This window comes from Leptosomus discolor, chromosome 2, assembly GCF_034619465.1.
Source record: "Leptosomus discolor isolate bLepDis1 chromosome 2, bLepDis1.hap2, whole genome shotgun sequence".
In the NCBI taxonomy this organism is placed as follows: Eukaryota; Metazoa; Chordata; class Aves; order Leptosomiformes; family Leptosomidae; genus Leptosomus; species Leptosomus discolor.
Genome location: NC_141392.1, coordinates 46,655,884 through 46,677,134, shown reverse-complemented (window position 1 = coordinate 46,677,134; position 21,251 = coordinate 46,655,884). Strand labels below are relative to the sequence as shown.

Genomic DNA, 21,251 nt, shown 5'->3' with positions numbered 1-21,251 from the left:
GCCGCCTGGCCCGGGCGGGCATGGCCGCGGCCGCAGCCCGGGACTCGGCTCCTGCTCAGCCCCACGCTACCGCCGGCAACGACACCGAGGCGAGCTCAGGAGACGGCCAGCCTGCCTGCCTGCCTCCTCGCTAGCTGCCAGGCAGAGGGAGAAAGGCCGCCTCCCCCCGCCCGAGAGCGGCCGGCGCCGCGGGGGTGGCCGGCAGGGGCTGCCGCGGGCGCTGGGCGTGCGGGAGGCGGGGTGTGCGGGGCGGCGGCCGGCCTTTATAGGGAGCGAGGGGAGGCGGTGTTTGCAGGAGGGGAGCGGGGAAGAGAAGGGAGGAGGAGGAGGAGGAGGCGGTTCCCATTCCCATTCCCGCCGTGCGAGTGCGCCCGGCTCGGTGCGTGCGGGGCTGGCGGCGGCGGAGTGGCCATGGCCTCCATGGCGGCAGCGATCGCCGCCTCCCGCACGGCGGTGATGAACGGCAACCGGCCGCTGGACGAGCGGGAGCGCAAGCGGTTCAGCTACTTCTCCTCGCTGAGCCCTATGGCGCGCAAGATCATGGCGGAGAAGGAGCGGATCCGCGAGCGCTACGGGCCCGAGTGGGAGCGGCTGCCGCCCCGCCAGCAGGACGAGATCATCGACAAGTGCCTGGTGGAGCCGCACGTCCAGGCCCGCTACGCCGCGCACCGCGGCGCCGCCCGGCCCGCCGCGCCGCCCTCCTCCTACCCCAGCCTCCGCCTCAACACGGGCCAGAAGGTGGTGCACTTCGGCGACGAGGTACCGCCGCGCCCGGGGTCGAGGAAGGGAAGGGAAGGGGGCGCCGGCGGGGCCGGGCCCGCCCCTCTCGCCTCAGCGCCCCGGCGGGGGCCGCTGGCAGTGGCTGGGTGCGGCGGCTGGGCTGCTGGAGGGGGCTCCGCCATGGCGGGGCCTGCGGGCAAGGGGCGCCTCCCGCCGCCGCCTCACGGGTGGGGCGGCGGTGGGGGGATGGCGGTAGCCTTGCCCCGGCTTCGCGGCTGCTTCTGCCGGCGCTCGGCTGTGGAGAGGAGCGGGAGTTTCGAGGCGTTGACAAGGCGAGGAGGGTGCCCTGGTGATGAGATTGATTTCTTTATCCCCCTCCCCCCCATGACTGTGCAGGAGGGCGGGCTGTCAGCCCTGCAAGCGAGGGGACCTGGGTCAGACCGAAAGCGGGAAAGGCACTAGGTCGGAGTTTGTCTGAGATGAGCAGAAGTAACTCACTTGGAAGTGGATTTTGCAAAACGCGGACTTACAGGAGGGGCCGGTACCGGCTGCCCGCGAAAGCGGGGCACGGCTGAGGCTAGGTCTGGAAATAGCCCCTTGCTGAAAATGGGCTGTAGGGAATGTTTACAGTGAATTAACTCTCTTCCTCTTTGTTTCTAATTTTAGACGCAGTTAAAAATACAACACTGAAAACATTCCAGCTCTTGGTATTTTTGACACCTTAAAAATATGTAGCCTGTTCCATGTCACATGCCAGGAAAAACAAGGGTGTGGAAAGATAGATGGCAAAACGTATAGATTTTGAAGCTTCTGAGAGCCATCTATCTAATGGCAAAGTGTGGCAGCCCTTCTAGAAATCCATAGGTATAAGGGTACCTGGTCCAGAGCAGTGCGTCATGTTACCGAGTGTGATCCCTTGAAGAGGAAGGTTTAACAATACTTGCAAAGACCTGACAGTGCTCTTCAGATAGGGTCTCTCTCCTATTCTGTGTGTGAGATTTCCTATGTTTTGTTTTCTTTTACATCTAGGTATGATTACAGAGCCAGTATTTTTCACTACGTTCATATAATATCTTAAAGTGGCCTATTGTTAATTAACTTCTGTGAGTTCTACCAGAAAAAAATAATCTGCTTCTGCACTTGTAATCATCAATCCAGTTTAAAGAGAACAGCGCTGCTTTTAGCCTCCTCACCAATATCTCTTGCAATGGGATTTGTAAGAGGCATTTGAAGTACGTTGATACTTGTTGTCGTGCTTCCTGACCAGCTTTGTGCTAGAAGACTGCTGCCTGTGTTTCACCTGTCAGGAAGGTGTGATGATGTGCCATGCGTAGATTGTATCTAGAGTTGGAGAACATACAGAAGCTCAGTCCTGTTTAGTCTGTGATACCAGAAATTCTGGGTGAATATTTGCTAGTAATAGACCATAACTCCTGGTGAAAAAGAGGTATAGAAGGACGCAAGACAGCAAATTTGGTTGTGCAAGCAGTCTTTGAAAGGAGACCTAAACCTGAAGTCAGTTGCAAAAGGATTTAGGTTAATGACTGTGGAAAGTAAGTATGGTCAGCTTTCCCGATCTCAGACAGCTCTCCTGTGCTTTCTACTTTGAATTATGTGGATCCAGAAGGAAGGCAAGCATGTTGTAGGCTGTTGTGTTGCGCTGTATGGAAATAATAATTTCCTGCTTGACAAAACAGCTAGCGAATCCATCTGAGATTTGGCAAGTTGTTCTCTTTCACTTCTTCCCCTAAAATACAGCTATGATACAGTTAATGTTGTTAGTGTTTATGTAGCGATTAAGTAAAGAAAGCATGGTTCATCGAAATACTTGATGCAGTGTGTTTAATTTTGGAAGCATCTGCCTCAACGGACTTTCTCCTTGATTTCCAAGCTGAAGTTAATATAAATTGTATTTCTGAAGAGATGAGTTTCTACTCGTTTTGGCAACCTTTATTTCCATTTCAGTCCTTCCAACTGCACTACTGAGCCTTGGAGCCTTTCCTGGCTCATCTGATAGCTTCCTCTCCCTGCGCTCCCTTGCTGGCATTCAACCTGATTCTTGGACATTTGCCCTGGCTCACTAATTGTTCCTCCTTGTCCTGCTGTTACAGAGCCACTGTGGCTGGTTTCTTGCCATTTCGGTTCAACCTTCTGGGCTTGCAAATGCTTTGCCTACGGAGCTTTATTATCTTGCTGTCTTCTGGTCTGACATCTTACTGAGCTGTACTGCTGCCGTCTTTGTAAGATGTAAATGCTGCACGTACTGTGGTCACCCAGCCCTCACTCAGGGCGATTAGATTGGTCCTGGCTGCTGTCCCCGTCTCATGGTGTGTGGTATCCTGCTCATGTCGTGTGGTATCCTGAGGCAAGGAAACGGAGAGTAGTCTGCATATCTCAGGATCACTTGGTGATGTTGCAGCGCTTTCAGTGTGAGTGTTTTGGTCTGATGATCTTGCTGACACCTGCTCCCAAAAGCTTCATGTTTCTGGCCACAGCTCATCTTCCCTGTTAACTGATGTTGAAATCTGTAGTGATCTACCTGTGCTTGCTTAAGCATGGAAAGTTGATCTCTTTCACCTCGTGTTCTTTGGAGGACTTGGGAGAAAGCAAAACAAGGATGAATGCCGAAGATACTGATTTACCCATCCAGGATTCTCACCATTTCAGTCCTACTTGCATGCATGTGACCACTTTGATAAGGTGGTCCAGAGGACATGTGTAGTGGTCTTGTATTTCTGAGCAATTGGTTCCTTCTTTCTCACCCCCACCATTTCCCATGTATCTTTTCTAACACCAAACTCATCTCCTGAACTTGTAGCCCAGGACTGTAAGTTCTCCAAGTATAAGCATCTCTTACATTTTCAAAACACCTTTCAGTGTGTCAGCTGTGTGGGAAGGCTGTGACAGAAAATAGATGTGCAGTAACAGACCCGTGGCATCTTGTAGCCGTGATCCAGTCATTTCATAGTGCTATAGCACTGCAGCACCATGTGTGACTTAGCGAATGCCTAAAGTCAGCTGAGTGTCTCTGCTCCTTCTCTTCCATTATCTTATCCTCATTGCAGCATTGCCAGTCATGGAGTTAATAACTGAAGCTGTAGATGTGCTGTGACTGCAGTTCCTAAACAGGATCAGTGCCAGGACACCAGAGCTGCTTATTCAATTTCCCATCTTGCTGTCAAAGAATGGAAGGTATTTTAAAAAGTCTCAAAAAACTTGATGAAAGAAGTGCAACTACAGGAATTGGGCTTCATGATTCCCCAAACAGCGTTTCTCTCTCAAGCGCAGGGTTGGTTTGGGTGGCACTCTGTTCTCTTGGCGTCTGCCTGTGTGCACCACACTGTCATGGTGAGGAAGCATGCAGCTGCTAACGCCAGCTGTTACATGTCCATCCACAGTGCAACCGTGTCAAGTTAAGACTTCTGAGTTGAAGCAGACCCCAGAATACACCAGCTCAATAACCTTGATGGGGTTGCATCTCCTACTTAAAAATGCTTTAAAGCAGCAAATATTCAATATAGCAATAACTTTTATGTTGGGCCTGTTATAGATTTGTGCTTTTTAAAAACCAAAAATTTCAGGACAGCTTTTGAGTGCAGTTGAACCCAAATAACCAGCAAGTCCTGTTCTGATAACACTTCTAAGATGCATTTGTTGGTGGGTTTGTGACTGCCTGGCTACAGTCAGCTGCTGTGAGCAATGCTCGTGTTGGATACGCTGGCATGTTTCTGCCAGTATCTTCCATTTTGAAATTCAGATGCTGTTTTGCAACAAGCTGCCTACATATAGAAAACGTAGTTTGTGATTCTTTTTTATACATTCTGCGGCTGATTGTTGATGTCTATGACTGGATTTTTTCCTCTATTTCTCTCTTCTTTTTTCAGCCATGAGATATGTTGCGTGAGGCCCCATTTCTTACAAATAGGTTCTTTAACACTAGTGAACAAAAGTTTATTTATTTGCCTTCTTTCTGGAAGAAGGCTTTGTTGTGTGCTGGAAACAAAAGCTGGTACGATACAGATCTCTTCTAATCTGTGTTGATGATAAATAGCCTTGAAGTCTTTTTCTCTAGAATTTCCAGTCGTAATTTGCATTTGTGAAGGTTGAAATAGTTGATGATTTTGCTCCTGTTTTCTTCAAGCGTCTGAGAACTTACTTATTCTACAGAAAACAAAGTTAATTCTCAGATTTTCCTGGTTATAGACATGAATCAGGCGCATTACACAGGAAACTGTTGAACTGTATTTTTCTCCTGCTTCTTACTTGGTCCTCTACATGTCCTCTGTGTGAGGGCACAAGAGGTGGAGGCCACAAACTTCCTTCCCTTTCCTGACCATGGATAGAACCTGACAACTCTGTCCTTCATCCTAGCTTCAAGTACACTTAGATAACCGCAGACATCAATTCTTTGAAGCTTTGTATCCTCAAACTGTGTCATATCCTATTTTATGCTTTGCTAGATCCCATGGAAGATCTCTTGAACGTGGGCAAAGCTCCTCAGACTTACTGGCTCTGAGGTGCACTGGGCCGTGCAGCCTGAGATACAATGAGCCATCCTTTTAAGAAGAAAATTCTATGGTCCTTTTCTTTCAGGGAAGTACTCCTTACTAACGAGTGTCTACTACTTCCACCTTTTGAAATAATCTATGAAAATCTTAGATCTTATTTCTGACAAGAACTTTTTAACAACCGGTACCAAAATAGTTAATTCATTTCAGGAGCTTTTTGCCTGCCCAAGCTGGAGATTGAGGTTACAAGTTGAGGTGCCAACAAGTGCAATGACAGTTGAGAAGACATCACGTTCTATGAAGTGGGAAGCTGACCTGCTCTGTCCTGTAGGGAATGATGTATCCTGGTTTCTGACAACCTCATACCTTCACTCTGCCTTCCCCGTGCTGCTTTTCTGTCCCTCTGCGGGCAGCCTTTTGTCAGCAGGGCTCGCTCACAGCAGTTGTGTTGTTGCTGAGTTGAGGGAGCGTTGGGTGAAGATGTGTCCCTCCCAGTGCTGGCTACACTTGCCTCAAATACAGGAAAATGAAGAACTGGCTGTCTCAGATTCAGGACAAGGATGGTCTTGGCTCATTCCCACATTTGAAACTGGTCCAGGGCTGGTTTGCATGTCCTGTAAAAGGCAAGAAGTCAGAGCTTCCTTTAAACTCCTTAGGTAAAACCCACTGACAGCTATGCCTACATGTCTGGAGCTTTAAGGTGATGTGATAGCATGTAGGAGTGTTACACTGTTCGCTGGCCTTCATTTCTCTCTTTTACTGCTGTGGTTGGAGTTGGGTACTGACTTGTCCAGACCCCATGTGGACAGAAGGGTTACGGCCCTACCTCATGTGTAAGGCTCAATCCAGTGGCTGGGCTCTCCCATCTCTCTTCCCTCCTGGACCGCGATTCCTGCCATGAGTGCTTCAGAAATGAAGTGCCAACTCCACCAGTTCTCAGAGGCAAAGGATGCATTCCTAAAATGATTGTGAAATAATTTGACACTCACCTGCCATGAGAGGCATCCCACCTAAATGGTGTGGTGTTCCCATGTGGTCAGCAGCACTCCACAGTGCAAATACTGAGAGAAGTTAGAACAGATACTAAAAAGCAGACTTTTACCCGATTGGTTTCCCTTAAATGTTAATAAATAGGAGCATCCATTTCCTGGAATGAGAGAATCTGGTATTACACTTGCATTCTTGGCAAAATTTTCCTGTACCAAATTTTCTTTTTGGCCAGAACATGTGGTCCAGAAGAGCCCAGGCCTTCCCTTTTAGATGGATCAGCCCAGTTCTTTTTGAGAGCATGGGATCACCCTTGTATATAGCACAAATACTTTGCTGCTAGAAACCCTGTGTTTCACAGGTGAGTAGTAGTTGGAGAATGACACGTTTTCGTGTTTAGGAGATGGTTTCAGATATTTCTAATTGTATTTTCATAGCCCTTGGCCAGCAAAATCTGCCTAGGGTGAAATAAGAGATGGCAGATCGAGAGAATGCTATCAAATGTCTGAGAAATGTATTCCTATAAAGGCAGAGGACAGAAATAAGAAGAAAAGGGCAGTCGTGGTAAGATGTGGGGTTCCCGTGATAGCTAAAACATGCTCTAGTTCTGTTATTCTTTGAACAGCAGGAGTGTGAAACAAGCACTCCAGGTCTTGTCCTGTCCTCTCCTTCCCCTCTCCTCTCCCTCCTGGTCTTTTTCCTTCCATCTGCTGTTCTATTCCTGTTCTTCCCCTGAGGTACTGGGGTGGCCAAGCAGTGGTATACTCCGTGTGGAGGGTGCAACTCGTTACCTCTGCCAGTGAGAACATCCTGCGTACAAACAAGTCTTCGTGCACAAGTAGCAATAGAAGCGTGATCATTTTGTTGCAAGTCTTGAACAAATGAGAACAACAATTAATTAATGAATTAGTTTTCATCCCTTCTTTTTTTGATGTGGGTCACGTGTTTCTGGAGGGCATGCCATGCGTGAAGAGATTATTTAAATTTCTCAAATTGGGATTATTTTCAGAAAAACAGCTTCTTAGACTATTTCAGACTGGGTTTTTACTCTGGACATTGTGTGGTTCTTTGAACAGCACTGAATACTTATTTCAGGCTGATCGTCATTGCAGTGGCATAATGATGTGTCTTGTCAGGGCTGGATCCAGCTGTGGCTTGGCCTGATGGACACACAGCTGTTTCACTGCCACGTGACTGCCTGGTTGCACACGTGCTCTTTGGTCTGCATAAGGGAGGAAATGGGACTTTATTTCACTAAGGCCCCTACTCCTCTTGTTATTTCTGTCCCTGTGTGTTGCTAGTGGCTGCAAAAGAAAATGCCTAGTCGAAAAATGGAAATAAATATTATGTTTTAAAGCTATTCATAGAGAAACAATTTCAAGAGGTTTAGACCAGGTTAAACTTTCATGTATTTTGTAGGTTAAAAGGGTGTACTAATTTATAATCTTCCCCTCAGAGAACTTGTTTTAAGTCAGTCTTAAAATGTAATCAGTGGTATCTCTAGTCACCTTTTAGCAAGCACTGTGGTAGTGGTCGTTACGCTTCCAGCAGTGCAACGTAATGTCATCTGTATGAAGCTTCTGATTTTTAGTCATTCTTGAATTTTATTTCAGGACATAACTTGGCAAGATGAACACTCGGCACCGTTCTCCTGGGAAACAAAGGTGAATATGCAGCATTTTTATTTTTAATGTTGGTTTGTCATTTTATACTGTTCCTTGTGCATTTATATTGTCTTCATGTTGAGACTTGATAGACTAATGCCACCTTTATTCCATGAGGCCTGTGTAAACTGACCATCCTCCAAATGCAACAGGACTAGTGTGCTTTGATCTACATCAACAGAAACACAAAAATGTACTTCATGAAGTAATGTTCTGGCTTCAGCTGCAGGTGTAAAACTAATTCATTACAAATTATTTGATTTTTCGTTGTAAACTTTTTAAACAACTTTACATGTTTAGCAAGACCCGTGTCTCAGATATTTTGTAAATGTAACTGCATTTCACTGCAGGAGTAAAGTAGCTAGTGGGAGGAGAAAGGTACAGATACCTAATAACTTCATTGGATTCTTTCTTAAACCCTGTCTTACCCCTCATCTTTTTATGTACTAGAATGTAATGAAACTTGTTAACCTGGGGCCATGCTAGAAGCATTGTGTTATTTCCTCTCCAAAAGGCAGCTCCTTCGAAAAATAGTGGGTTTTTTTCTGTGGTGGGTTGGTTTAGGGTTTGGTTTTGGTTTGTTTTTTTTTTTCCCTCTCTTTACCTCTGTTTTTTTTCAAAGTGTTATTTACGATGGGATTCTCATAAGGCTACTATGGAGAACTTCTACACTTCTGAACCTGCAATGTGAGGAAATAGTTGTGCCATATTTGTGGTGGGAAATCAAGTTTAATTCTTGTTGAAGGAAATCAAGGAGCAGAAACACAGCTCATTGCCTTTCTCAGCTGAGTATGGTGGGCATGTGAATTTAATGACACGTTTCAGACTTTGTGTTTTATGGCTTTATCTGCCGGAGAAAGCTGCTTCTCACCTGTTTTTTCCATTTTTTGCCCTTGAACTACGTAGATAACGATGAATGAGCTTATGAATATAATCTTAGCCTAATGCAGAGTAATAACTTGGAAATGCCAGTGAATACTAAATTAATCCGGTTGACCCTAGGCTTGTTGTCAGCCTTCCCTGCTCAAGGTCACTGACTGTAGCTAAGCACCCCATCTGTGCTTTGCAGATGCTGATTAACCTATAACTTGATGTGACTCCTCGATCCCTGCAGCCTACAGTGCTCTAGTTTAAGAGAAACCGTTGCCAGTCTTCACTTGCCTTAAAACTCCCTTGTAAGTTGTGGTGGGTCAGGAGCCAGTGGAGTATTTCCTACAGTGGAAGCCTTGTAGCTCAGGGAAGCGCTCCTGTCTTTCAGGGCTCTTAGAAGAAGCAGCCATTGGCTTTTAGTATATAATACTAAAGAGGCTTTTAGTATGGGTGTACTTGGGTAAAGCTGTCAAGGAAGGAAAAGTAGTGAGAAGAGTGTGGACCTCATTGACAATAAGGTGAAATAAATCCTATGTTGGAGACAGCGGTGTTGTTTCTCCCCTACTTTTTGGTGCAAACGCTAAAACTCAGTTTTGGGAACGTGGCAGCTGTAATTGTATTTCTAAGCTCTGTCATGATAGGATTTTGTAAGTTCTGGATATTTGAACTTCCTGGAGATAATACTTCATGTAATGCACTGACTAGTCATCCATGATGAGATGTATCTGCACTCAAATGGATTTTCTCTTTAATTGATAGTTGTCTTTTCTTTTAAATGCTTGTATGTCTAGTGAAGTGTTTTTCAACCCAGTCTGTGGTTTAGCCCTTGCTGATTAAGATTATTTTTACTATCCTCCTGGTGTCTCAAAATGAGGGACCGCAATGAATAGGCGCTCTAGTTTCATGCTTTTCTTTAATGAATGGATCACAGAATGATATGGGAACACTCGTGTGACTGCTGAAAAAAGGCGAGGTGGGGAGGAGGTTGTTTTAGAAATAAATGTCTCGGCTAATCAAGCTGTGCTTCCCTCTTTCCCCCCTCCCTCCTTGCTGGCCAGAGACAAAAGCTGTGCCTCAGCTGTAGATTGAAAAATTGCATGACGTTTTCCTTTAGCAAAACTGTAGAGCATCCATTTTGACTGGTTTTACGGGGTGTGAGTTGGGTGGTTTGTGTGGGTTCTTCCTTTTAGCATTTCACAAGTGCCTCATATTGTGTCAGTCTTTCAGCCAAATCCTTCAACTGCTGAGTCTTCCATTTCTGAAGGTGGAGATCTTGCTTTGCTTTGTGCTTACTCTTTGGTCTCTTCCCTAACCAGTACTTTAATAAGATAATATTGGAAGGCAGTTTCTCCATGAGGTACCAGCTGAGGAAAAAGTGTCCTTGACCAATCAGTCCAGCGTGGAGAAACAGTGAAGAAACCTGAATGATCTGTTTAATAAGGTTGACGTCTTGTAATGCACGTTCAGTGTCTTGTGAGCCACATCTGTTCCCACTCTTATTTCAGGCCGTCAGGCTCTTTCCATTCCATGAGCTCTACCCCACGATGGGTTATTCTTTCCATAGCATTCTTTTCTCTGATCTCCCTTTAATGCAGAGGTTTTGGGTTGTTCTGGGTTTTTGCATGTTATTGCTGTGATGATGAAACTCCTTTGTTCTTTTGCAGCTTTGCATGTATGTGCTCTGGCTTACCCAAGGAAGGGAATGTCGTGTTTGCTTTCTGCTTTTGCAGAGAACTAGAAAGTAGGGATGTAAACCTGTAAAACCAATAGGCTTTTTGTTTGTTAGTTTGTTTTTAACATTGAGGGTAAGAAAAATAAAGCAGCAAAACCAGTATTTGTCTGTAACTAACTTCAGGAAAACTGAGAGGATAGTGAGAAGAGTAGAGCAGCGGGGAGGGCATGTTTTCTGCAAGCTGCAGCCTCTCTCAGCTGTTACAGTGGTGCCAATGGTGATTCCAGTTGATTTTGTATGAACAAATTCTTCTTACAATAGGTAGTGCAATGGATTCCCTAATTCCATGGCTGTCAAACTTACCTAGAGAACAGCGTACTAAATTGTTGTCATTTTGTGCAGAACATTGTTGAAGGGCTTGATAACTTCCATTCTGTCAAAAGTAAACTTTCTATGTTCTTATTTTAAACACAAATGTGAGATACAGCTTAAGTTGCTCGTATCACAGCGAACACTTGCATGAATATAACCATTTTTGACTGTTTGATGTGTATTTAAAGTTCTTTAGCTCTTTATTTTTAAACCCTCAAACAAGGCAAACGAAGCAGAAATACAATGTAAGTTGCTGAGTTAGCTGTTAGACAGCATTTAAAATACTAATATTTTTAGTAGAAAACTGTAGCACTTCTCAGAAGGAAAACTACTCAGGAAGCAGTGAGCTCTCATGGCACCACAAATAAGCTGATATTTTAGAACTAGAGATTGAGTTGGAGAGAGTGATTTGGTTCATGGGTGGGGCCCTCATGAACATAACACGTCTTGAAATGTGGGTTACATATTTGACGGGAGCTAAAGCCAGGTTTATGAATTTAGGGCATTCTATTTATGGCTTCAGGTTTAAGTGAGATGAAAGCTGACATTTTGGCTGAGTTTAGCCTTTGAGGTTTCTTGGTTTGTTTGAAGTAAAAATTCAGTGAAACTCAGCACGGACCCCAAGTTATAAATGGAAATCAAGAATCATGCCTAGGTTTGGAAATAAAATTTCTCTGCAGCTCTTCCTGAACTCAGAATTTTATGGGTTTGGTTTAGTTTTTGGTTTAAAAAAATAATTTACTAGTGGGCAGAAAATATAATTTTTGTCTGCCACCTCAGCTAACACATTGAATGCACAGAGCAGCATGGGAATAAGTTGGAATCTCCTAATTCATGCTATTAACTAAAATAGGTTTTATTCCAAATGCTTAAAATTGACACATGCACATCTAAAGATTTGTTGGTCTTGATACAGGTAGAATAGTTGCAAAGGTAGCTTTAGAGAGTCCTTTTTGTACTTTTTTCTTTCTAACTCCTGGCTTTTTCCTCCTTCATCTCTCTTCTGCTTTCAACAGGCCCTCAGATATTTGTTGAAAAGAGAAGCCTTCAAGGTGTGTTTAAAAACAAACAAACCAAAAAAAAAAGGCAAAAAGAGAGTGTCAAGTTTCAATCCCTTCAGTAATCTGGTGGCTGCCTCTCTGTCTAAATTCCCTAGTTTTATTGCTACAGAAGTGATCTACTCCAACAATGATTTAGAAAGAAACAAATTCTGTTACACTTAGAAAAAAACGTGTTTTGTAAACTGTTTCCTTTATCTGAAACTATGAGACAGTCTTCAGTATCCTTTGTACAAGTCCGAGTTGGTTTTGTTGTTGATTTTACTTTTTAAAGGGAGAAAGTGGCAGAAAATAATTTTTTCCCCTCCTTCCTTAACAGCCTAATACTGGAATTGTTTGTTAGAAACTGTACTTCAGCGTGGTTATTTTTATCAAGCTGGTATAAATGGCAGTGCTTCCTTGGAAGGAAAGAGTGTTGCCTCAGGTTTTGGGTTTCCCCTTCCCTTTTTGATCTAGACTACAGATGTTTAAAACATGGTGCTGTAAGACTACTGTTGACTATTAGTTCTTGAGTAAAAAAAAAAACAATTTGTGGTAATAGTAGCTGTGTTCAAGGTTTATTTTAATGTGCATGGCCAGGTGTTCTCGGCTAAGGATTCAATTACCTACGTCAGTCTTTAGACAGTTGGTTTTGAGCGTAAAACCACGCACATACCAGATCCTGTCAGTGTAAGTTTGCTCAGGCTAACCGGTAACCGTGGCAGACCAGAATGCTATTCGTATCACTGAAGAGCAGACCATGAAATTTCCTCCGAAGCTCCACGCTATGTGTCTTTGGTGTTGTCTTTCTGTATGGACTAAAATTACTTAGATTGGTTTTGAGTGCTTTGCTCTATTTTTGCCCTTGCAATTGGTCTCTGCTGACCTAAGGATTTCTTTCTGACTCAGAAAAGATCCTAAAAACATCCACAGTGTGCACAGGAAACAAAGCAAAATCTGCGACTACTTTGGATCCCATATTTATTTTGGTTTTGTCCATTCAGCAAAGCAAAGTCATCTTCTAAATCATTTTAAACTTGGCTTTCCTACCTCTGCATATATCAGGCTGTGCTTAAAACAAGTTGCTTTTGACAGTGTTTCTGCAGTCTTTGTCTCAACAATTTGGATTTTTCAGGCTGCCAAGCAAAACAATTTGTTTTGGCTGTGTTTGCTTGACTGTTTAGTAAAATACTACACATTCCTGATGAGTGAATAAGATGCTTAAAAAAATAAAAGCTACTGGGTTCTTTGTGGTCATCTTATTTTTAATGTAGACTTATGAGCTGAGACCTGATTTTATACAGTGTTTTTCAATCGTTACGTTCTTACTGTGTGGTGCCTCTCTTTTAGAATACGTTGTTTCCCATGGGTATGTACAGCCAGTATTACGATTTAGTGGATTATCTCTGCCTTAAGACTGAAGTTAGGTCTAAAGTTTTTAATCCAATAAATAAAATTCCTGAATACCTTAATATGGTCTTTTTAAGGAAAGATGGACATGCAACTTCCTAAAACCTGCAATTTTTAATATTACTTAAATTCATTAGATAGAAGGATGATCCAAGACCTAGGCATCCTTTATTTTAACCCTTGCAGTGGTTTGGGACCAGAGGGATAAGACTGAAAAGAACACAGAATTCTAAGTTTGCTCTGCCTCAAAATACTACTTCATGAATTCTTTCACATGCACGCTCTCTCTCTTAATATCTTGAGAATGACGTGCTATTGCAATATATTGAGAATGCCACTGCTGTTAATAGCTTTTATTTGAATTCTGATTAACTTCTAGAAATTGCAGTTGGGACTGTACTAGCCTGTCTATAAACTCTCGAGACTTTCTGGGTTGGACATTCCCAGAAATACAAATTGGACAAACGGTAGGAAAATGAAAGTATTTTTATTTTATTCCTTAGATGGAGAATTAAACTACAGAAACTGCAGCTCATTCAGTGTCATACAAAATCTATGAAAGCAGCTGGGCACTGGAACCCTATCTCTAGAAGCCCAAACTGTGCCTAAACGACAGTTCACTTTTGACCATCAGATCTTACTGCAGTGTTCAGCGTTTGCTTCCCCGAGGTGGCAGCTGGTAGAGTGCCACAAGCGCATTTCTGCTGCTGAGTGCTCAAGTGCACAACTGCAGCTCGCAGCAGCTCTCTCACCTCAGCCCGAGGAAAGCGAACAGGCAGTATGGCCCTTTAGGGACTAGCTGCTGCCCTAAGTTTGACTGGGGCCGGGAGAGATGTGCATCAGGATATTCTCGTGGCTGGCAAACAAAGGAAAAGGAAAAGGAAATGGGGTTTTTTTGGAGGTAACTGTCTTTTAAATGTCATTTCCTTCCCTTTCCTGCTGACCCAATCAATTGCCAATTTGCAATCTGATGTAAGAACTTGAGAGCAGAACACTAATTAAACTCACATTTCTAGTGTCTAGTGACTCATTAGAACGTACAGTACTATTCATGACTTGAATGTCAGCATGGGGTGTTTCACACATGGGTCTTCTCCATCTCTGTGAAATTATCTCCCTGCTCACACTGCTGCTCTGGTTGTTTTTGTTGAGGAGAGGGAAGGTGTTTATAGTGTTTCATTGCCAGTTATTGCATATTAATAATTTTCTTTCATCAGCTACATTTCTTAGGGGTTCAGATGTCCTATGTAACCTTGAAAGTCAAATAGAAGCACTATGTATTTAAAGGAAGATAGAGTAACTTGTGACTGGTCCACAGAAGTTCGTGTCTTCTTGAGCTAAATGCTAGGAGCAGAATTACACATCTGACCTCTCAGGGCTGTATTTATGAGACACAGAACGTGTCAGGGTAGTCTTGTCTTCTTTGCCTTCCTTGGGGGAGAAAGCAAATTCCTGAAGAAGTATTTTCGTTCAGATTATTCTATGCCAGGTTGTGAACTGTTTGATCTCCAAAGCATACTGTGGCACAAATATGCAATCTTAAATGTTGGGTGTTCCTATCTTCTGAAATGGAAAGGTACACCCCACGGTCTCCATTCTAGAAGGACAAAGAGGGCATCCTTGCCAGAACATGCATCCACGAGCGGGTTGGAAAGGGTACAACTGCCTGAAGTTGTGCTGCAGTGCCACGCGCTTCTCTACACCAGAAGCAGTCTGCCACTTCCAAACCAGCCCTCTGAGCTGGTATTTGGACCCATACAAAAGAATATAAAACATGCTCACAGGCAGTCGCTTTTGCTCCACAGCATGAGAACTTCCCAGGAGGCCTGGCTTTGCTTGTCTATCTTGCTGCCATTGAAAGGCAAAGCCATCTTGTTGGTTTTCCTTTTTCTAATTTTTGTTCTAACAGATCCCTGCTTCCCTTCTATCAGTGTTTTTCCTAGATTTTGTTTCCAACACTGTTCTGGTGGATCTGGGGCTCTGATGGCCCCTCTGCCCTCTGGGCACTGATCTTCCCTCTCTTTTGGGCTGAGGGGTGAAGGAATCATTTTACTGAAACTGACTGCTGCTGTGGTGGCCTTTAGCTGCTGTCATCTCTAGTGTGGACCCTGGGGTGGGCTACTCAGAAGAAGGAAGACTGTTGAAGGATAGAAAGCAATTTTAATTCCTACATGACAAGGTACTTAAGTCTTCTGAGATGGAATTATTTTTTTTTTCCCCCTGGATATTGGGGAGGTGCAGGTCTATTTTATATCATATTGTGCGGTTTTTTTAAAGCTGGGATTTTATCAGCTCTGAAGTCTTAAAGCATCTTAACTTCAGAGTGGTAAATCTCTATTCGGTATTATTGCCAAATGAGCTTAGGGAAATAAATCCATATATTTTAATATAGGGAATGGCAGTTGCTGTAAATAATCCTCGACACCATTTCATCCATAGTTTGTTTATGCAGAACTTATCTAAGGGAAAATCTGCAGCTCTTAACTTTACGTCATGACTTTTGTTTTAAAAAAAAGTGAATTGGAGCACTAAGGTTTTTCATCTTAGATTTTTGCAGGCAGATTGGGGTGTTGAGCTGTTTGGTAAGAGATGCATGTATCCTTACACTCGCCTTGTTCTAGCTGAGCTATAATTACTTACAGCTTGTTTATGTTCTGCATCTCTTGATAACACAGTATATTCTTAATGAAAACACTGAACTTGGTCCTTCCTTGCCTGTAACCTTGGAAAAATGTCTAATGTATCTAATTCTTTAGAAAGGTCAGATGTTAGTCCATGAATCAAATTATGTGTAGTCAGCTGCTGACTTTAAAAAAAAAAAAAAAGTTTTATAAATAATCAGTTGCTGAGTTAACATTTGCACTTTGATGAGAAGTTTCTGAATATTAAATGGTAGGCACATGAGACCTGCTAGATCTAGAGTCCCTTTGAACTTACCATGCACAATAATGTAGGACTCAAGATCAAACACTTCTAGGGGAAATGATATGCAACTGGGACTTGTTTTAGACTCAGGCCCCTAGATGCTATTGCAGTTTTGTTCAGGAAAGGCCAGTAATGAAGTCGGATGGGGAGAGCATCGTAAATCTGTAATGAACTTCAAAAGCATCTGTTAACTGCTTGTAGCAAAAGCTAGTATTTGAAATGTCCTCTGAATTTTTTTCAAAACTGATCGGGCCCGTAATGACAACAGCATGGCTCTAACAGTAAATGCAGTTTTTAATTGTAATTTTTGTTGCATTGTTCCTTCAATTTTACAAACAATGTAGACATTAGATTGTTCTTTTCTAGCACTTGCTATGGTGCTGTCCTCCTAAATACAGTAACGCTTGTGTGTTCTTCAGAGTGAAATAAGGCTTAACTTTTGTTAGCCTAAAGAGTGTCCAGCTAGCTGACAGTCAAGATTACTGAAGTGGTGGTAAGTAAAATGAACGTTTGAAGAACTGTTCACTTTTGGGTGTCTTTTGCAAGAATTTTTATCATGCTTTAACTGTGGTCACTTACTTCCTTGACCCAGTGTTACCTCTGAGAAATGAGTACAGCTATCTGCACTGCAAGTAAAAACAAACCAGGGCTCTGGCATAGGTGAAGAACTGGTCCTGCTGGAGTTGTTTCTCTTCCTTCAGGGGAGCATTAGAATTGTAAAAACCACTTGTCTACGCATACCCCCTACATCTAATCCTTTATCTTGGAAGCAGATGGAGTTGTAACGTGTTGCCAATTATTTCAAAGACTCTAATGGAAGAGGTTGCCTTTTGAATGACACTGCAAAGCTTTTTTGCTTTATATTTTCGTGTAAGACATCTATGGCTTTCCAAAATGCATCCACAACTTTTCCAATATTTTAGTGCCAGTGTTCTAGTGTTTTAGTGCTGTGCACGCTATGCACTGTTATCCTGGATGGCACTGAGTAATTTGAATGATTGCTTTGTCTGACTCCTCTGCAGCAGGTCTAGGAATCCTACATTTGCCTGCAGTTCAGACTTTTAAAAATTATTATTTTTATATAGCTACAAAGATAGACATTTATGGAGAAAATAAGTTAGCTTTGCTGTGGTATCTACTGTCTGGGAGCTGCCTAGATGTGGGCAGAGGTGTTACCCATGTGCATCAGGATCAGAAGTTCAAAACTGTGTCTTTGTGAAGGGCTTTGAAATACTGTTTTTCTTTAACCCTGAACAGAGTCAGATGGAGTTCAGCGTTGCATCTCTGTCCATACAAGAACAAGGTGGTGCCCAGTTGCAAAATGAACAGAGGCAGCCCGTTAAAGCAGCACCTGGTGTCCAAGTCCCTAAATCTTCTCAGGCCAATAAGACCCCTGGCTCCGATGGGTTGATAGCATCCAGAAAGGAAGAGGAGTCCTCTTTCTGGAAGATAAATGCAGAGCGCTCGAAGTTTGAAGGAGACAAGTCTGAATTCCAGTCCCTGACCCCCAGCCAGATCAAGTCCATGGAGAAAGGAGAGAAACCCCTTCCCTCGTTTTACAGACAAGAGTCTACTCCAAAGGAGGTGGCAAAAGCTGAGAAGCCCAGCATAACTAAACCAGAGAAGTCCGCCGCTCCCAGCCTACCTTCTGTCTCTCTCGAATGGGAGAAACCTCGACCCACTCAACTCCCTGCTACTTCTCTAGATGACTTCTTTCTTCCTGACCCACCACAGGACCCGGCATCTTCTAGGACAAACAAGGAAGATACTGATGGTACTATACTTACAGATCTACAGATGCCTGGACAGGTAAGGACTGCTATACCCACTGTCCTTAGATTTAAAAACTATATAGCACATTAAAATCTGACAAGGCCACTCTGGGAGATTAGGGGCTCCATAAAGCATTAAGCCATAGCTAGGCTTGCTGGCTTTTTATCCTGCAAATTTAAAGAAGTTAACTTACATGTTACATTAACCAACATGTTAACTGCTATTGTTTGTTTTAATCAAGTATTTTTAATGTAGTGAAGTGCATAGGATAAAGGCATCATTTAAATATAATACCAGAAACGCTGACATGGCATCCGGTGGCTGACAGCAAGCTACCTAACAAATTGGGGTAAAGATCTTGCTATATCAAGTAAAAGAGGCTTGTTGGTTTTTTTTTTCTCGAAACAGCAAAACACTTCATGGAAAAAGAAGTTTTTTAACTGGAAAAGTAGATAAGCTCGAGTCTGGGATACTTTATTGGTACACACAGCATAGCGGTGAAGGGCGAACTAGTTTCTCAGCTGTTTTAAGCGGTAGCCCAATAGCTACTTCCCAGTGCTTTGTCCCAGGCAGCTGGGCTGCTTTTAAATGTGTTTTCTTTTAAAGTCCAAAATGGAAATGGAATGAGCTTCCAGAATTAGCCTTCTCAATGTTTTTTTTTAATAAAAAAACCCAAACAACCCAACAACAAAAAATAACCTTAAGCAGCTCAGTAGCCAGTTGAAGCTATTTAAAAAGCAGATGCTGATCTGTGAGAAAAGAAAGGGAACAACAGGATATGACATGGTGAGGGAAAGAAAAGGAAGAGATCTGAAACCTGAAAACTGTGAAGAGGAGAAGGGGAGTGTTTCTTCAAACAGAGCTGTGCAGTTCTGCGTGGAATCTGTAGCATTGCTCTGGCATAAGCCTGACATATTATTGTACGCCTTAAGCGTGTCCCATAGCTTTTTCTCTACCATATTTTCCCAAGAGTAATTGTTTAAACTTCGAACGAGATGATGTAAAGTCAGAAAGATGCAGGATGAGATAAATACTTGCCAGAGAAGTAAGTGCCAGCACTTAGGAAAGAACAATACTTAAGCCACTTCAGTATTTGGAGCCCAATATTTAGTTATTTTTGTCTGAAGCTAAGACATAATGCTTCTTGAGCTGTTTTGCTGCAAATTGTGACTGCGGTAGTCCTTTAATTTTAGTTAAAGGCTTTATCATGTTTTCCTAGAAATTGGTGGTTTGTTACAGTTTTAATTCCTTTGTGAATGTTTTCTAGCTAACTGAAATAGTCTGAAAAGCCTGTTTTTCCTCTCTGTGGAGAAACAATCCTCCCACAAGTAACAGAGAAAACAGGATGGTGGAATTTTCTTTGTTTCCTCTTTTCTGGATTGTTTTCCCTGTTCTGGGGAACAGAGGCATGCTCTAGGAAGAGACTCCAGAGACTCAGCTGTGTCTCTTGCATAGTCTTCCTGAACACTAAAATCACTTTAAGTATCCTGGCTAAAAGTGCAGTTCTGCAGAGGTGAGCATGCTCTTGGTAGCCTAGTACATAACTTGTCAATAAAGCTTAAACTGTGCAGTTTTCTGGAAATAACTGGCTGTCATCACAACAGACGATCCATTGAATTAGTGATGCTTACAGTCTGTGTTGTTTCATTCTCTGCAGTTCCCGTTCTAGTCTAAAAAATTATCTTAATTAATTTTTCCATGGGGAAAAAAAGTAACATTTTGCTTGCAGACCACTAGAAGAATTTTATTTTTATCTGGAATTGCCGTTTTGATCATTATGAGTATTTCTTTATTTGTCTAGCATTTTCTGGTGTAGGCTCTTGGGTATTCTAGAGAAAGATGAAGAGCTTGAAATATTGGCAGACAACATTTAAAACTTTCTTTTGTAGACAGGCAGTCAAGTACTGAGTTTGTAATCCTGTAATTAACAACCACATCTTACTTCTTTGTTTCCTTGCAGACTAGTACAAGCAATGTTATCTTGAAGACTGGCTTTGATTTTCTAGACAACTGGTAAAAGATACTTCAAAATAGATCAAACCAATTTTGGGGAAGGAATGGAGTGTCTTTCTCCTTGTATGTTAATTTACTAGCATTTGTGTCTTTTTCTAGAAGTAACTTTCAAACTCTTAAATGTTGCCTTTGTATAAACTTTTGTAATACCATATGCGTTTTTGTTTTTTAAACAGTGATAGAAGTGTGGTTTTATTTGGATATTTTTTTAATATCTGTTACAATTTTTAGTAGCTACTGTATTGAGAGGATGGGAGAGGTTACCATACACGTGTTAAAGAAAACAAATGAGAGTCTCCGTATCCTAGAAATGGAACCTGCAGGACCAGATCGCTGTTTTCAATTGAAACCTTCCTAGCATGGCTTCTAAGAAATAGCGTTGCACGTGCAATGGTTCCAAATAAGCCAATAATTCCATACTTCAGATAACTAGCAAAAATGGAGTGAAAAATAAGCATACAGAAAAATTGCATTGATTTCTATATTGCATTTAGTTTGAAAGTAACTTTTGTACCACTTATTTGAAAACAGTTTTTTTTTTGAAGAGGGCAAAGGCATTGCCAAAATGATGGATCCAAAGAAGCACTGTGTTTGTACCCTACAAATCTGCTAAAATAACGTAAGAGTGTTAGGAAAATGACCTGGGGAAAAGACAGGTGTTTCTGGTCTTTGGATTAAAGACTTGGGGGTGGGTGGAGTGGAATGGAACAACACCTAATGAATGGGAGAAACCGTCTTCAGGGAACACGAGCCTAATGATTTCACTGCCTCTTTACTAGAGCATAACTCTTGGTAACAGTAGTGCTGGAAGTACAGCACTGGGAGTTGCTGCAGTGTAGATAACCTTTGTGTCAGGAAACCACTATGTTATGGGAGGTCACAGCAGTGTAAGGCTTCTTTGTTTTTTAAGCAGCTTATTGTCTCAAGGACTCATCAACTTTGGTGCTTTTTCCTCCTTGTGGGTACATTCTCTTCAGCGTTCAACATCTGGGTTACGTTTGTTCCCGAGGTGCAGAGAGGCATCTCAAGGTGGCCCTCAGCAGACTTGCCTCCAGTTCTGCTGTCGAATGATCTTTGTTTGGTGTTTAAAATGTAGAGAACGAGACTAGCTGTCATTTGAATCTGTCGTCTCTGAAATGCAGCATGATTTACACACTGACTCTCACTGTGTTTACCTCACCTTGAAGCCTTAATTCCCCCTACGCACAGCCAGTGACTGGTCTGCTCCAATGCCAAAGGTTTGACCTTTCCCTTTACCTCAGCAATAGTCCCGTAGCGTTTGTTTGGGGTAGAAGGCAAA

General features: G+C 42.7%; 1 protein-coding gene across 1 annotated transcript; it reads left to right on the top strand.

Moving 5' to 3' along the window:
• The first annotated feature begins 411 nt into the window (after nucleotides 1-411).
• C2H1orf198 (chromosome 2 C1orf198 homolog) lies at nucleotides 412-19,955 on the top strand. The gene is made up of 4 exons (XM_086461018.1): nucleotides 412-759; nucleotides 7,829-7,879; nucleotides 17,423-17,974; nucleotides 19,899-19,955. Exons 1-4 carry the CDS (start codon nucleotides 412-414, stop codon nucleotides 19,953-19,955), a joined length of 1,008 nt encoding a protein of 335 aa, XP_086317144.1.
• The last annotated feature ends 1,296 nt before the right edge of the window (nucleotides 19,956-21,251 follow it).

Excerpts from the sequence above, each read along its gene's own strand:
- C2H1orf198 (XM_086461018.1), top strand. The coding sequence starts at position 412 with ATGGCCTCCATGGCGGCAGCGATCGCCGCCTCCCGCACGGCGGTGATG. Across the intron at positions 760-7,828 it reads TGGTGCACTTCGGCGACGAG|GACATAACTTGGCAAGATGA; the intron begins GTACCGCCGCGC and ends ATTTTATTTCAG. Across the intron at positions 7,880-17,422 it reads CGTTCTCCTGGGAAACAAAG|AGTCAGATGGAGTTCAGCGT; the intron begins GTGAATATGCAG and ends AACCCTGAACAG.